Source organism: Pinus tabuliformis, chromosome 9, assembly GCF_031772625.1.
Source record: "Pinus tabuliformis cultivar Carrire ecotype Pingquan chromosome 9, CPIR1, whole genome shotgun sequence".
NCBI classification, from domain to species: domain Eukaryota; kingdom Viridiplantae; phylum Streptophyta; class Pinopsida; order Pinales; family Pinaceae; genus Pinus; species Pinus tabuliformis.
Window position 1 is genome coordinate 178,600,095 of NC_142307.1, and position 13,951 is coordinate 178,614,045.

The window sequence follows — 13,951 nt, forward strand, 5'->3', positions numbered from 1 at the left end:
TCTTGCAGGTGGAGTTATTAGTTGGATGTCAAAGCTTTAGAACATAGTTGCTTTATCCACTACTAAGGAAAAATACTTTGTTGTCTTGCATGCTTGCAAAGAGGCAATTTGGTTAAAAGGTTTTCTGGCGAGTTTGGAAGAATGCAGGACAAGATGAAAGCATTTTGTGATAGTCAAATTGTTATTTATTTGGCCAGGAATCTTGCTTATCATAGTAATGCAAAACATATACATGTGAAATACCATTTTGTAAGATAGGTTATTGATGAAAGTGGCTCAGTGTTGGCTCGAAAAAGTCCATACAAAACAAAATTGTGCAGACATTTTCACAAAACTAGCCTTGTCATAGAAGCTAAAATGGTGCCTAGCTTCTCTTGGCTTGCAAGGAAGGTGATGAATATTTTGGACATGACATATCTGGTAAAGTGTTGTTAAAGGTGAAGATTGTTAAAAGTTGCCAACTATTTCTCTATATTCTTGGGATAATAGCAAAATTTGGTTCCTTTGGTTTAGTTTGTTTTTCTTAATCTCAGTTTTTGGAAAAAACATATAAAAGAAACTTTTTATTTTATGTACAAAAAGTTATCCATATAAACTTATAAAAGCAATAAAAAAACTTGAAAACAAATAAAAAATAAATTGAATGATTAAATAATATATACATGTGAATTGATTGTTGTAAATCTCCCTTAAATTTATTATTTAAGGATTATTATTACTCTATACATATTTCCCAAAAAACATCTTTATGCTATATTAACAAATTATACTTTCGCTGCACAATAACTTATATTTTCAGCCAACAACCACTAATACGCTGCTCAACTCAACAATAATTTATATTTTCAGTCAATAACCACTATTAGTAAATATTAACGTGCAATTGAAAATAGAAATCAGGGCCCGTTGGAGAATATATGCGAACCTTTGCTTTGAATAAGTACACGTCACAATGTTTTATTTTAGTGATTTTTTTCCTTGAGATCACGAAACCGTAAACCTTAAATCAATAAAATCCTAAACCTTTTTACTTAAATCAATAAAATACGAAACTATTTGGCTGCTGAAATGAACCATATATATTTTCTCACATCATCAGATGGTTTTATTATATTCTGATAACGATCACACGAAATTATTACAGAAATAGCAAAATGAGATCAAAGACAAATTTGAGGAAGAGATCCAACTCAGCACTCAGCTGCTCAACAGCGTCTACAGCTAGAGTAATATATCGATCTTCGTCATGGCGTTTCTCTCTAATCTCTATTCATCTGCAAGTAAAATACACACATGAAACAAATGACTGCAATGAAGTTAATCTATATCACACATCCAGAAATATATAATTATAATGCAAACAATAATCTACAGTAGCAGGAGTAAAGCATACAAACTTGTTTGGAATAATCAACCCTTGTAGAGAGAAACATTTAACAGAAGGGCATGAAACCATATATCATGGAGAAATATGTAAGATCTATCAAATAATACTTATAAAGAACAGTAACTTACCCTATCAGTACGCAGCGGTGCTCCAGAATTGCTTTGCAGAATCTAATATGGTGGCGGAGGAGGCGACTTGTACGAGTAGTGATGTGCAGGTGGTGAGGGGTACACTGGTGGTTTAGGATGCGGAGGGGGAAATGTAGGTACTGCTTTGGGAGGAGTGGGACTTACTACGTAAGTTGGGGGAGGTGGAGATTTGTATCCGTATGGTTTTTCTGGTGGAGATGGAGCAGCTTTCGGTGGTTTGGTCACTGGAGAAGGTTTATGGTGTTTATGGTGCTCGTGGTGTTCATGGTGCTCATGGTGTTCATGGTGGGGAGGAAGAGGAGTTGGCCATGATTTTGGTGGTGAAGGGGGAGGAAGGGGCTTCTCCACTGGTGGAGGCTTGGCATATGGAGCAGGAGTTGGTTTGGGAGGAGGTGGAGATTTGTACTTGTATGGTGGAGAAACTGGCACCGCCTTAGGAGGAGGTTTGCTATGTACCGGTGGTGGTTTCTCCACTACTGGGGGCTTGGGTGTGGGTGCAGGGGGCGGCTTATTATAGATTGGAGATGGAATGTGAGAGGGAGGGGGAGGAGATTTGTAAAGGTATGGCTTCGGCGGTGGGGATTTATAGTATGAAGCAGCTGATGGATCTGCAGCACAAATGCTACCAGCAATCAAAAGAAGCAATAACTTGGAGATGAAAGACATCCCTGCAAGACTACTCATCCTTTTTTCGGCAGTAGAGAGATCGAGAAGCCGCACTGGGTCGTATAATATTGTCACATATGATTGATATTTATAGCAGTCGAGAGAGGTTTAGGGGATGAGGATGTTCGATGAGAAGTTTCCGGATGGAACGTGGTATTTAATAATCTTGTAAAGCGGGTTTGCCTGTCACATCACATTCCTGGACATTGTGTTACTATTTAAATGAATTTAAAAGTAAAGTTGGTAAATGTCCAGAAACCTTTCCTGGAGGTCTGAAAGTCGTGTGCAAGTGGTTACCTGCTTCGCGTGCCTTTATTTTTAGTCATAGACCCTTTCAGAGTTTTCCACTTTATTTTTTCGCGTTTCCATCTGGACGCATTACCAGACTATATATTTTTCTTTTTGTAATTCATTCGCTATTCGGATGATCTTGTCGGTAGGCAATTGCATGTGCAGCGATTAGCGCTTCCGAAGCTTTTAAAAATAAAATAAATAGTCTTTTATAATAATTTAAAAATTTCCAGCCTTATCTAAGTCAAAAAGGCTATCTACACATCTACATCTTACAAATAGACAGCTGGACATTAAAATCACCGTGACAGCCACAGACATCTAACAACGAATCTGAAAATATGAAGTTCAGTGTGGAAAACGAGGAGGAAAATTGCCTTTGCCCAAGTTTACATATTCGCCAAGGACAAAGATGATTTTTTAACATACCTTGTACATAGGAAGAAATAAAAATTTCGAATAAGAGTTCAACATTTGGAATATCACTTGTAAATTTCGGCTATAATTTTATCTGGAATATAAGAGCAGGATTTTGAAAAAAATATGTAAAAAGTTTAAAAAAAATTGGTTAGAGTTGTTAAGCTTTAAAATTTTAAATGTTTCAGGATTTTTAATAAAATTGTTAAGTTTTAAGATTGTGAGTGTTTTAGGATTTTTGATTGTATTGAATTAATTTAGACCATTAAAAAAATAATACAATTTTTTTTTGAAATTAGACAACCACACCATCCGTAGACAACGCCATAAACCATACCATCCGTAGACAACCACACCATCCGTAGACAACGCCATTATAAATATAGATACACAGATTTTTTAAATTATCAAAGATGTTGAGATTAAAATGTAGATATAATATCAAAGACTACATATGTTTAAAGTGAGATATATTGATAATATCAAAGACAACATATGATTAAAGCTTTATGACCAAGATCGCAATTGTGGAATATAACTACATATATTTAAAAATTTAATTTTATGACCAAGATCGCAAATATCGGAAAGAGGAGGAACATAAATGTTTTATGTAATTTAATCAGAACGTTTTATGTAATTTAATTAGAATTAGACTAAATGATTATGATATAAATATAGATCATTAGAAAAAGTAAGAAATTTATACTTTATCAACATTTTTGGAATAATTATTAAAAAAACACATTTTTGGAAGTGATATAAATAATTATGGTTATGGTTTAATTTAAAAAATAAAAATAAAAATAAAAATTTAAGTAAAAATAAGATGATATTGATTTAAAATTTAAAAAATAGGAAACCAAATTGTTTATACTACTATTTAAAATTCAAAAAATATGAACACCAAGTTGTCTATTTATATATCTAGATAAGTTTTATAAACTTCTTTGGATTGTAAATTTATTTTATGGTGTGAAAAATCTTTAAACAATTAATTATTTATGAGAAATTTTAAGTTTTTATAGTCTATACTTTATTTAAAATAAGTAATAATTTTGTAAAGTTTTGTAATTTTTTAATGTTATAGTCTAATAAATTTTATATTTTTCATAATTTTAATTATTCCAGTTGATATTCTTCATTTATAATTTTATTTGGAGATTGCAGTATATTTAGTTCACACCAAATTTTAAAGTGATCTCTCCTTCCCACTATCTTGAGTTTATGTTCTGGTCATTTCAAACTAAACAATCTAAAGGATTCAAAATTGTCTAATGATAAGAAAACTCTTTAACTTTCAGCATTAAATCCAATCGAATTAAACAGTTACTTAGCTTAATTTCAAATATATAAATGTATATTTGAAATTCTTATTATTTGTATTATTTTTAGTTAAACAAAATTCTTTAAAAAAATCTATAATTAATGATTTTACTAATTAAATAAATACCTAATTTTTTAATAAAACTTAAATTGAAATTATTGATTAATTAATTAAATTTTATAAATAAATTATTCAATATTTTAAATTTTCCATATTAAATATAACTTGATTAAATTACTTAACTTAATTTCAAATATAAATATATATGTAAAATTTTATTATTTTTATTATTTTTAATTAAATCAAATTCTTGAAAAATAAAAAAATAAAAAATAAAATCATAATTAATATTTTCACTAATTAAATAAATACTTAATTTTTTAATAAAATTTAAATTTATTTAAATTAAATTTATTTACTAATTATCTAAATTTTAAATTTATTTATTTTTTTAATTTTATAAATTATTTGTACAATAATTTTTATTTTGATTAAGATAATTTTTATGTTTTTTAATTAAAAAATAATACTATTTCATAACACTATCCAATACCAACACTTTGTAACTTCAGAAAGTTATTTTTTACAATACCATGTTGTTACACATTGAATATCTATAGTTTTCTCGTAAATAAAAGTTTGAAGGAGAATTATTAATCTGTCTTCTAAGTCAAAACAACATTCTCGGATATGGGTAGTCATCTCAACACATGGGACACCATGATAATGTTACCTTATGGTTGTCACGATAATGTTGACACTAAAAGTTTTGCGTAACCTTTTAAAATGGCATGAGTTGAAAATAATTTATATTATTTTGTATTAATGGAGAAATGGTTACACAAGTTGTAACATATCTCCTTAGTTTAGGATTTGTTCCTAGAGTTTAGGAGTTTGGTTGCAACTTCCTGAGTTCTAGTAATGTACGTAATGATGTAACTGCTCATTTGATGTAAGTAGAGTGTACGGAGAGAGTTCTCTTTGTTTGAGTGTAGTCTCCAGGTGCAGTACTCACCTGTGAGTTGTAACTCCTTCTTTTTCAATTCCAGTCTGATTTCTATCTTGGTATCAGAGCACAGAGTAGGGATAACCTTAATTTTTCTTTTAGGATGCATCATTGATTACAAAACTGTAGTGGCGGTGGAGTGTACAGAAGCATTCGTAGAATCAGGTGGACTGCAGTATCACCTGAAGACAGGTCTCAGATGACTGATGATCTCTGAGCGGAAAATAGTGTTGGCGCAGTTTTGTCGCGAACAGTCACACCATTTTTGAGCAGAAGAAAGGTTTGGTGTGGTTTATTAGGGAACAGTCGCACCATTTCGTGCGGTTTTGAGAGCGATAGTCGCGCCAGCGCGCCAGGAAGTGCTATTGGCGCGGAAAATCAAGCGACAATCGCGCCAATTTCGTAAGGCGTGTCGATTTTGTTTTCGGCGTGGGTATTTCGCTGTTGAGAAGCGCCAACCTCTTTTTCTGTGGAAAATCTGCAATTTTTGCAGATCGGCCTTGCCCAATGGTGGCACTTTCAAATTTCAGATCTGTTTGGTGGTAGCAGATCGGAGTTGCCCGGTGGTGGTGCATTGAAGTTCCTGATCTACTCGGTGGCAGCAGATCGGATTTGCCCGGTGGTGGCGCATTGAAGTTCCTGATCTACTTGGTGGCAGCAGATCGGATTTGCCCGGTGGTGGCGCATTGAAGTTCCTGATCTACTTGGTGGCACCAGATCGGATTTGCCCAGTGGTGGCGCATTGAAGTTCCTGATCTACTCCGTGGCAGCAGATCGGATTTTCCCAGTGGTGGCGCATTGAAGTTCCTGATCTACTTAGTGGCAGCAGATCGGATTTGCCTGGTGGTGGCGCATTGGAGTTCCTGATCTACTCGGTGGTAGCATATCAGATTTGCCCGGTGTTGGCGCATTGGAGTTCCTGATCTACTCGATGGCAACAGATCGGACTTGCCCGGTGGTGGCGCATTGGTGTTCTAGATCGAACTTGCCCGGTGGTGGCTCATTGAAGATACAATTTTTTTCAGCAAAACAGAGGTTCAGATCTGGTATGTGTTGATTCCTTTTTAGCGTGTCCTGAAAGTGTACAGTTGGATAGACTTATTCATCAGAGGATCAGAAATTTTATTAATATAATATGAATAACAGTATAGAATCGTATCTCCATGAGTCTAGCAAACTCGATGGATCGAATTTCACCAACTGGAAATTCAAGATGCAGACTTTACTTGAAAGTGCAAATGTGTGGTTGATCGTTACAGGAAATGAGCTGAGATCAGGATCAGCCACACAGGAACAAGATTGGGATAAAAGGGAGACAAAAGCAAAGGTCATATTGAAGATGTCCGTCAAGGACAATGTTATCCCACATATTAGAGACTGTAAATCGGCCGCTAACATTTGGACGAAGATCAAAAACCTTTACCAGACGCAGAATACAAACCGTGTATTTTCACTCAAAGGCAAGCTATTTGCATTGAAGATGGAGGAGAATGAGTCCGCTGCTGGATTCATTGCTAGTGTCAAAGACTTGAAGGACAGATTGGGAGATATCGGAGAGAAAGTTTTTGATTCACATCTGGTCACGATCACGTTGAATGAAATGACTGATGAATACCAGACGTTTATCACAGGGCTGTCAGCAAGGGAGAAATCCCCTTCATTTGAAGAGCTGACAGGGATTCTGATACAGGAAGAAGAGCGACGACAAAATTTGAAATCACAAAGCAATGACCTTGCTCTGATGGCAAAAAGGAGACAGTATAAAGGGAAGGAGCATCAGCAACCGCAGCAGCAGCAACAGAAAGGAGCCAACACATTTCAGAAGAGACCGTTTAAAGGTATGTCTGCTAATAATTTTCCCAGCAAGAAATGTTTTTACTGTGGAAAACCTGGACATCAAATTAAATATTGTTATAAGAGGCAGGCAGACAAAGGAAGAAACAAACAGAGAAAACATAAGGGTTACTTTGTTAAGGAAGAAGAGGAAAATAGCCACGAACTTCGACTGTTTGTAGTCGATTGTGCTCTTTCAGCTTCAAAGGGAGATGAGGACGACATATGGTATGTTGACTCGGGCGCATCCTCACATATGACTAGTAAGAAGGATTGGTTTGAATTTCTTGAAGAAACTTCATGTGGGTCGAAAATCTATTTAGGAGATGATAGTGGACATGAGATCAAAGGATATGGTGACATTTCTGTAAAATTACCTAGCAGAGACATTAGACACCTTAAAAATGTATTGTATGTTCCAGGAATTAAGAAAAATTTGGTCTTTGTCTCAATGATTACTGATCAAGACATGCAAGTTCAATTCTTCAAGACTAACTGTGTCATTAAGGATAGCCAGATGGAAACAGTTGCAACAGGAGTGCGCGTGGGGAGCTTGTACAGACTAGATGTGAAGAGTATGCCACAGCAAGCAATGGTTGCAGCTGGATCGACAGCCAAAAATCTCTGGCATCAGATATTCGGCCATCTTAATCTACAAGACCTCATCCTACTTCAGAGAAAAGGTATGGTCGATGGACTCCCTGTTTTCCATAATGTTAAGCTGGATTGTGATGGAAGTGCATTAGGGAAAATGCATAGAGAAGAGTTCCCTTTGCATGTTAATAGAAAGGAAAGAGAAATTTTAGAACTGGTGCATACAAACATCTGTGGACCTATGCAAACCAGGTCATTAGGAGGAGCATATTACTTTCTCTTATTTACAGATGATTGCACTAGATTTTCATCGATATACTTTCTGAGTAAAAAGAGTCAAGCCTTTCAATATTTTAAAGAGTTTAAATCCATGGTAGAAAACCAGACAGGAAAAAGGATAAAAATTCTCTGCTCAGATCAAGGGGGAGAATACAGGTTGGGAGAGTTCATGGATTTCTGCAAGAATCATAGTATTGTGCAACAGTTTACATTGCCCCACACCCCACAGTAGAATGGAGTGGAAGAACGAAGAACAAAACTCTTGTGGAGTGCGCAAGGAGCATGCTTCAAGGTAAGGGTCTATCAAATGGTCTTTGGGCAGAAGCTATCAACATTGTTGTGTATTTAAAGAATAGGAGTCCTACTAGATGCCTATGCTTCAAAACCCCTTTTGAAGCATTGTTTGGATTCAAACCAGCAGTGAGTCACTTAAGAATATTTGGGTCAAAAGCTTATGCTCATATACCTGAGGCAGATAGGAAGAAGTTAGATCCTAAAGCCCTGAAATGTATATTTTTTGGATATGGCACTGAGTTCAAGGCATATAAGTTATTTAATCCCGTGACTCACAAGGTTTTTGCAAGCAGAGATGTCATATTTCATGAATAGGTTGAAGAAGGAAAGAATGACTCTAACAGTGGTTGGCACATTCCATTGCTATTGGAAGAAAACAGTGAGGAGGATCAAGAGCAGGAGGAGAAACAAGAAGAAGAAGTAACAGACAATGTAATCAATGATGATGCAAGCCCAGAAAAGGTTGAAATAGACAAAATTAAGGTAAGTCCCCTACCAAGGAGATCAGGTAGGAAGACTCGATTATCTTCTAAATTGAAAGGCTATGCATTAATGTCAAAGATTTTAAACATTGTAGAACCTACAAATTATGAGGAAGCAATTAAATCTGATGCATGGAGGGCTGCCATGTATGAGGAAATACAATCAATAAACAGAAACCATACTTGGGATTTAGTTGAATTGCCTGAAGGTAAAACCCCCATAGGATGTAAATGGCTGTATAAACCAAAAATAAATGCATATGGGAGTATAGAGAAACTTAAAGCTAGATTGGTAGCAAAGGGTTACTCACAGAAAGAGGGAATAGATTTCGATGACACCTTTGCTCATGTAGCCAAATTAAACACCGTTAAAATGCTAATTTCCTTAGCAACAAAACACAAATGGCAGCTACACCAGCTAGATGTCAAGTCTGCATTTCTGAATGGTGACTTGAACGAAGAAATTTATTTAGTACAGCCTGAAGGTTTTGTGAAAAAGGGGCAGGAACATCTTGTGTGTAAATTGAAAAAGGCACTTTATGGTTTAAAACAGGCACCCAGGTCGTGGTATGAGAAAATTGACTCATTTTTTGTACAGCATGGCTTTCATAGGAGCTTGAATGATCCAAATCTGTATACCAAGTTTAATAAATAGAGGCAAATTATTTTGATTTCTTTGTATGTAGATGATATGATCATAACAGGGAATGCTAACAATTTGATCAAAAAAATCAAACAACAGATGTCACAAATGTTTGAGATGAAAGATCTCAGAAACCTTCATTATTGCTTGGGATTGGAGGTATGGAAAGTTTCTGGACAAAATTTTCTCACTCAAGGGAAGTATGCCAGAAGCTTGCTAGAAATGTTCAAAATGGAGCAGTGCATATCAACAGCAACACCATTACAACAGAACTTAAAGTTGAGCAGGGATGACGGTACTAAAGAGGTGGATGCTACCATGTACAGACATCTAGTTGGCAGTTTGATATATCTGACTACAACTAGACCAGATTTGGCATATTCTGTTAGTGTGTTGAGCCAGTTCATGTCAAAACCACTCGAAAGTCACTGGGTCGCAACAAAAAGTGTGTTGAGGTGTCTTAGTGGTACTAGTAATTGTGGTATTTTGTGCACTGACACTTCTGATGTTATTCTAGTAGGTTTATCAGATTCCGATTAGGCAGGTAACTTGGATGATCGAAGATCTATCACAGGTTACACATTCAGCATTAGATCCGGGGTCATAGCATGGAGCAACAAAAAGCAGCACACTGTAGTTCTATCTTCATGTGAAGCTGAGTACCAAGCATTGTGTGTAGCCACATGTGAAGCTATCTGGTTGAGAAGACTTCTCAACGATGCAGGAGAAGAGCAGAAAGAATCAACTATTATCAAAACTGACAATCAGAGTACCATCAAGCTTGCATACAATCCAGCCTTTCATAAAAATACCAAGCATATCGATACTCAGGTTCATTTTGTTCGAGAGAAACAGCAGTCAAAAGAGATATGTGTTGAATATTGTAAAACTTGTGATAACATGGCTGATATTTTTACTAAGCCTCTTGGGAGTGTAAAGTTTGAATTGTTTAGAGGGATGCTAGGAGTTCAGGATAATCCTTTCTCCATTAAGGGGGGGAGTTGAAAATAATTAATATTATTTGTATTAACGGAGAAATGGTTACACAAGTTGTAAAGTATCTCCTTAGTTTAGGATTTTTTCCTAGAGTTTAGGAGTTTGGTTGCAACTTCCTGAGTTCTAGTAATGTACTTAATGATGTAATTGCCCATTTGATGTAAGTAGAGTGTACAAAGAGAGTTCTCTTTGTTTGAGTGCAGTCTCTAGGTGCAGTACTCACCTGTGAGCTGTAACTACTTCATTTTCAATTCAAGTCTGATTTTTATCTGCATGCACTTCGTTTTGATTATTGGACATAAAGTGAAATTATTATTATTTTAGTGGGTATTGTATTCCAAGTCACTCCAGTCTAACCAATTAGACATTTCGGTTGCTTGGTTTGAATTTGACAGCATAAGGCAAAATCTATAGTTTTTAAATTGTATAGAAATAGTCAGTGTTATGGGATATTTTGTCATTGTATAGATTGTTCTAATTTTTTTTACTAGATTTCTCACAAAATTTATGGTATTTAAATGGTATAGAAATAGACATTGCTATGAGACATTTTGATGTATAGGATTTCTCACAAAAGTTATGGTTTTTAAATGGTATAGAAATAGACATTGCTATGAGACATTTTGATGGTATAGAGTGTTTTAATGGCTTATTGGTTTTTAAATTCTATAAAAAATAAATATTGTTATGGGACATTTTGATTGTATACACATTTTACTTTCTAACTAGATTTCTCATGAAAGTTATTAGAAAATTTATTTAGAAAAGTTAAATAAATTATTTAATTAAATTGTTTTTTTCTTTTATAAATCCACTTGTTTGAATTATATAATTTACAATTTAAATATTTCATAAATTTATTTTTCAAAAAAAATATTTATTAAATATATATATATATATATATATATATATATATATATATATATATCGTAAAAAACCATAAACCTAAAATAATAGCTTATGAAACTTCTCCTAAACTTTTAGTCTATAAAATAAAACTATTATTAAAAAAAATAATTTTTAATAACTTAAAATTAATCATTTAAGTTATCATCTTATTCTTTCATCTCAATGAGGAACAACATTTGAAGTGACTCATTTATTTGGTAATTTTAATTAAAATTATGTTATAAATTTTGTAATTTAAGTTATCATCTTATTCTTTCATCTCAATGAGGAACAACATTTGAAGTGACTCATTTATTTGGTAATTTTAATTAAAATTATGTTATAGATTTTGTAATGTAACTTTTCATAAACTTTTATTTATAAAATAAAATTATCATTAAAAAAATTGATTTTTTGATAATTTAAAATTAAAGTCATTTAGCTTATTGCTTTATTATTTCATCTCAATTATTGGGATAAACAACATTTGAATGATTAGTTTGTTTATTTGGCAATTTTAATTAAAATTATGTTATAAATTTGATTTCATTATTTAAAATAACTTTGTTAATAAAACTTGACTAAAAGTTTTGATTTATTTTGAAAAATCATAATGGTAGTTAAGACTAAAATAATGGTTACCATTAAAAAAAAATATTTTAGTAAAAAGGAAAAAGGAAAACAATGAAAACTATACCTTACTCAAAATGAAAAAGGAAAATCTAATTGCCCATATAGAGGGTTGGAATTTGAATTTCTCTTTACCTACCAATATTTTTTGACATTTTAGGTGTTTATGTTTTCTATCAAAAAAACATTATGTTTAAAATTTGGCTCTTCAAAAATGATGTTCTCTTAACGAGTTAACCCTTCACCAATAAAGACATGATTAAAAAATTAGCCTTCAATAACATAATTATGTTAAAATATTTCACATATTTATGACAAGCAAAAAACAAAATTTCACATATTTTGTATCATTATTATTTTAATTTTAATTTTATTATTATTTTATTTTAATTTTAATTTTATTATTATTTTATTTTAATTTAATTTGTTCTTCATTAATTCGATACAACTTTTTTATTATTATTTCTTTTAGTCATTATTAAAAATTTTCTCAATGTAATGTTTAATGTTCTTCCAATTTTTATCAATTTTAATTTGAACTTTATTATTTTTACATATTTTAACCACCCAGCCGGAATGGTTAAAATAATAAAGTTGAAAATGTCCTATGATTGGAAAAATGCCTTATGATTTTTGAATGGATAGGTTAAGGTATCACCAAAGTGAATGGACCTATTAGTCATGGGAAGGAGAGGTTTTTTTTCCATTTCTCGTGAATAATGAAATATTTTATTCTTAGAATAAAAGAGTAGCCATCAAGTAGTTGTTTAATTCTTATCATTATTTTAATACATAGGCAATTGAGATCAAATATGTGGATGGTTAAGATTAATTGAATATTGAGGCATCAATTATTGTAATAAATTCCATTATAAAAAGTACAAGGATGCAAAGATTAATTCTCTTTGGCCTCAACAAATAGATTACTAAGTCATAGTTTGAATTATTTTTCACCTCTTGTAGAGCCATGTATACTTTATTTTCATTATTATAGAATTTGCAACAATAGGTTAACTCTATTTTATATGACTTCTCTAAAAATTATGGTAATTATAAAATTGCTCAATCATTTTATGGTATGCTTTCAAACCTAATTAGTATTTTCAACTATATAGTATTTCCTAAAGGTAAAAATAAAATAGGTTAAAAAGTGTGAACACTAACCTCCAATCCAAGTTCCAGCAAGCATCTATTTCAATATGTTGTGAACCTTCAATTCTATTGGAACCCAAATTTAAAACCACCCAACACCCAAATGGATTTTCTCATTCTTGAATTGAATTATTTCCATTATTTGTGTCACAAGTTCCTGTCCCAAAATAGAGAAAATATGTTAATGAGGAGAAGTTACTTCAAGTAACTTTTTAGAAAGCAACTAAAAAACGGCATATGCATTCCATTATGGTTCAAAACAGTACAAGGCATAGATTTATTAATATATCAGAAAAAAAATCAAACTACACATAATATCTCTCTGGTAAAAAAAATTAGAAGTTCCATTCTCCTATATTATCAATTAGGCAATACATTTAACTAGTAGTTGAATTTCTATTTGTGACCTTCCTGAACTACAAACTTTCCCTACAATAAGAGGGACCTGTGAGTATTTGGCAACACCGTTGGCAACACCGTAACCTTAGGATAAACTTATGGGGTCTGTAGTCATTTTTATATATCTTGCAGGTAAGTTAATTATTTGGCAACACAGTAACTTTAGGATAAACTTATGGGGTCTGTAGTCATTTTTATATATCTTGCACGTAAGTTAATTCTCTTTAGGCTTCATTGGTTTTCACCGTATTGAATCTTGGTGTCGGACAACTTTAGATACATGTTGCCTCTTTTTAGTGATGTCCCAGGAGACGGGAGAAAATTACTCTATGCTTAGAGAAGGATTAAAGTAAATATTATTTCTAGGTTGATAGCGACCAGGCATATAATTAAGTCACAGCTAAGTTATGTTTTAATTAACTCACAATTACGTTATGTTTTGCGTCAGAGTTTGAGTTTATCAATCTTGTTTTGCATGAAAATTATCAATCTTTTGAAATGGATTGGTCAATGATGAC

The 13,951-nt window shown here is 32.9% G+C and overlaps 1 protein-coding gene across 1 annotated transcript; it reads right to left on the reverse strand.

Annotated features, from left to right (window-relative positions):
* Positions 1-1,080: 1,080 nt before the first annotated feature.
* LOC149147689 (uncharacterized) lies at positions 1,081-2,298 on the reverse strand. The gene is made up of 2 exons (XM_089440983.1): positions 1,516-2,298; positions 1,081-1,274 (listed from the first exon to the last, which is right to left on the reverse strand). Exon 1 carries the CDS (start codon positions 2,218-2,220, stop codon positions 1,558-1,560), a length of 663 nt encoding a protein of 220 aa, XP_089297109.1. The 5' UTR covers positions 2,221-2,298; the 3' UTR covers positions 1,081-1,274; positions 1,516-1,557.
* Between the last annotated feature and the right edge of the window lie 11,653 nt (positions 2,299-13,951).